The sequence below is a fragment of the Echinops telfairi genome, unplaced genomic scaffold (genome assembly GCF_000313985.2).
Source record: "Echinops telfairi isolate 266 unplaced genomic scaffold, ASM31398v2 ScPeMD7_21;HRSCAF=78, whole genome shotgun sequence".
Classification (NCBI taxonomy): Eukaryota; Metazoa; Chordata; class Mammalia; order Afrosoricida; family Tenrecidae; genus Echinops; species Echinops telfairi.
Window position 1 is genome coordinate 8,318,147 of NW_022103918.1, and position 3,326 is coordinate 8,321,472.

Here is a 3,326-nt window from a genome sequence, read left to right on the forward strand (position 1 = left end):
CTCTCTCTCTCTCTCTCTCTCTCTCTCTTTAAGTCTTCTGCTCTTGAGTTTGGGTATACAAATTGCCTTCAACAGGGTGGGCTGAAACTTTCTATGAGACTTCTGTTTTAAAGAGTGGCCATGAGAATGGGATTAAGGGGGAAAACAAACCCTGGTTGTAACGGTTTCAGAAATCATTGCCTACTTCCAGATTTTGTGGTTTATTAAAAATTACCTTTGTTTGTTGAAAGGACTTCCAAAGGTAATATTTTCTTCAACAGTCGCATTTAATAGCCAAGGCTTCTGTGCTGCATAAGCCACAGAATATTTGTTCTTACTAGAAAATGAAAACAGCAGAATCAAACACCAGGATTAAGGGATTAAGAAACGGCGCTGTGATATACACATAGGAGTACTGTGTTTTAACTCTGGGAAACACAAATAGATAAAATATCTCCAACAGATAAGAAGAGAACATTTTAATCAACCACCAACCTTAATAATTAATGGTTAGATGTTCCAGCTAAATTAAAAGGGATTATAATCTCATCAAAATATAATGCAATGCATAAAATTTGAGTTTACCATGCTGAAGAAGTGTTTGAAAATATAGACTAGTCATTTAAATTTCACTTTTTAAAATAAGTACAATCTTTAATGAAAACATCAATAGAAATTTTCTCTCTTCATTCACTGCAGTTATTTTACAAGCATTTTATATAGCTATGAATTTCATATGTAGACATTTTTGAAAAGAACTGATACTATAATTATAGTACATGCCTGTGACTTAATCACATAAACACATTTAAGATGATAGTTTTACATATATATCCAAATCTTAAAACCAAACTCACTGCCGTCAAGTCGAGTCTGACTCTTAATGACCCAACAGCACAGATTCGAATACCCCTTGAGTTTCAGACTGCGATTCTTCATGGGAGTAGAAAGCCTCATCTTTCGCCCACAGATTGGCTGGTGGTTTCCAACTGCTGATCTTGTAGTTAGCAGCCCAATGTGTAACACACTACACCACCAGGACTTTAACGGCATATAGTTATATATATTATATAATAATGTAGTCATACATATAAAATATATATCACAATGTAGGAGCCCTGTTAGTACAGAGTTAAGTGCCTAATTTCTAACTAAAAGTTTGGCAGTTTGAATCCACCAGCCCCTCTGGGGAGAAAGATTTGGCGTCTGCTTTAGTCAAGATCGGAAACCCTTTAGGGCGATCCCATTCTGTCCTGCAGGGTCACTATCAGTTGGAATTGAGCCCACAGGAATGGTGGATATACACATATGAGCTCAAAAGAAAGAAAATAGTTTGAGTGCTACATTTCAATATTAATATAAACTATTTTAAAAGTACTTATTTAATATATATTGAAATGATTTGTTTAAAAATCATGAGAAATTTCATGTACTCCTGCTTATTTTTGATTGCCATGTGTCTATACAGCAGATGCTAATTTATAATAATTAGGAAAATACATGTGACTTGAAGATAAATAATTGGGTAGGGTCAACCGAAAAGCCAGACTTCCACAGTTAGTTCATGGTTTGTCAGTACTCATTAAGGTTAAAAGAGAGTAAGTTTAAAGGAGAGTTAGAAATGCTATTATCCTGAAGTATTTTGACCTAGAAGTTTAGAAGACATGATCATGTATAGTTGCTAGTAATATCTTAAACAACTAAAAGTGCAGTAACACAGTGGCTCTCAACCTCTGACATTTGTGTTCCCTTTGTCCCTGGTCTTTTAATTGTGTTTCTTTCTTTTTAAAAAAAAAAAAACATGAAGCATTTAGCTTTCCACCTCTATATTAAAGGAAGATCCTGCTGTCATTGTTTAACTTACAATCAATATATGCATTAATTCCTATAATTTTATTTGATCAGATCCCAAACCCAATTTGTGAAGAACTGAGTTTCAATTGAAATTGAGACATGGGTGACTCACTGACTCACAATGAACAACTTTGTTTGGCAAACTGATTTTTTTGGCCGATTACAAAGGTTGAGAATCACTGATATTGGTAATATGCTAGCATGACTGTAGATCATCAACCATGATTTAGGAACAAGAGTTTAAGTATCAAGTAAAGTCTGAGGAGGAAAGTTATTCTTATTAAATTCAAGTTGAAATAGAAATAATACCTTCTGGCTGCTTCAAAAGAAGGTTCAGATTCATTTACACTGCAAGTATGGCAAACAATGTTCATTAATTATGAAACATAGAGAATGTGTTCACATAAAAGTTTAAAGTAGAATAGACACTGAAATATTCAACAACTATTTTTTCCCAAAGGTTTTTTATATGAATCTCAAAGACAAACTTCCTAAGTGATATTCTTCTTTGGTATCTTTGACTAGTAAACATTTTGTAAAAATTGTTTAGTAAGCTTCCCCAAGACAATCATAGATATCCAATCTCTCTCTCTCAAGATCTTTATTGTGAATTGGGTAAGCTTTACAAAGCAGATCAGTTTTCCGATCAACGATTCATACACATTTTGTTTCATGTCATTGTTTCCAACCTCTCAAGTGTACATCACTTATTCAACTTTCTACAAGTATCCTTCTCTCCTAAGCCTTCTGAGTTTTGTCCTTGGTTACATGCTACATTTTTATCTCAACTGGTTTATTATTCTGAGGTGTACATATTTCCTTTCCTTTGTAGTTTTTGGTATTGTTATGTTCCCTTGTCTGTTGTTTGGCTGAAAATGGATCCATGAGAGTAAGTTCATTTCCAGACTTTTAGAATAACTAACGGCCATAGCCTCTGGGATTCCACCACCCTCTCTCTGACCAGTGAACCTGATTATTAACTATGTTTTAATGATTTGGAGTTTTTTCTCCCATTCTACCAAAGACCTTCCAATGTGGTCCCTTTAAGAGCAGTCCTTCCATTAATTAAATTGTCTTACTTTTAGGACCTCCTAGTCATCTATTGTTCCTTCTGTTGTTTGATAGTGTATTTATGTCATATATTGGGGCCACTAAAGTTGCTCCTATTGTTTTCATTATTGATCTTTATAATTATAGGTATTATATTTAGATCTTTGATCCATCTTGAGTTTGTTTTTGCATATGTTATGAGATATGGGTTCTTTGTAACTATTCTACAAATGGATACACAATTTTGCCATCACTTTGTTAAAGAGACTAACCCCCATTTAATGGTACAGCTCCTTGCAAAATATCAGCTATCTTGATTAATGTACTTACTTCAGCATTCTCAATTCTGTTCCATTGGTTTAGCCTTGCACCAGTAACAAGCTATTTTGATTACTGTGGTTGTGTAGTATGTATGGAAACCTTACTTGCTCTTTAGTAGTGTT

General features: G+C 34.0%; 1 protein-coding gene across 1 annotated transcript in view; it reads right to left on the reverse strand.

Moving 5' to 3' along the window:
* Positions 1–3,326, reverse strand: part of ABCC9 (ATP binding cassette subfamily C member 9) — a 142,792-nt gene that overhangs the window by 65,520 nt on the left and 73,946 nt on the right. Inside the window, exons 18-19 of the mRNA XM_045288405.1 lie at positions 2,143–2,181; positions 215–316 (exon numbers count right to left, since the gene is read on the reverse strand). Of these exons, the coding sequence (XP_045144340.1) occupies positions 215–316; positions 2,143–2,181 (141 nt within the window). The remainder of the gene's footprint in view (positions 1–214; positions 317–2,142; positions 2,182–3,326) is intronic.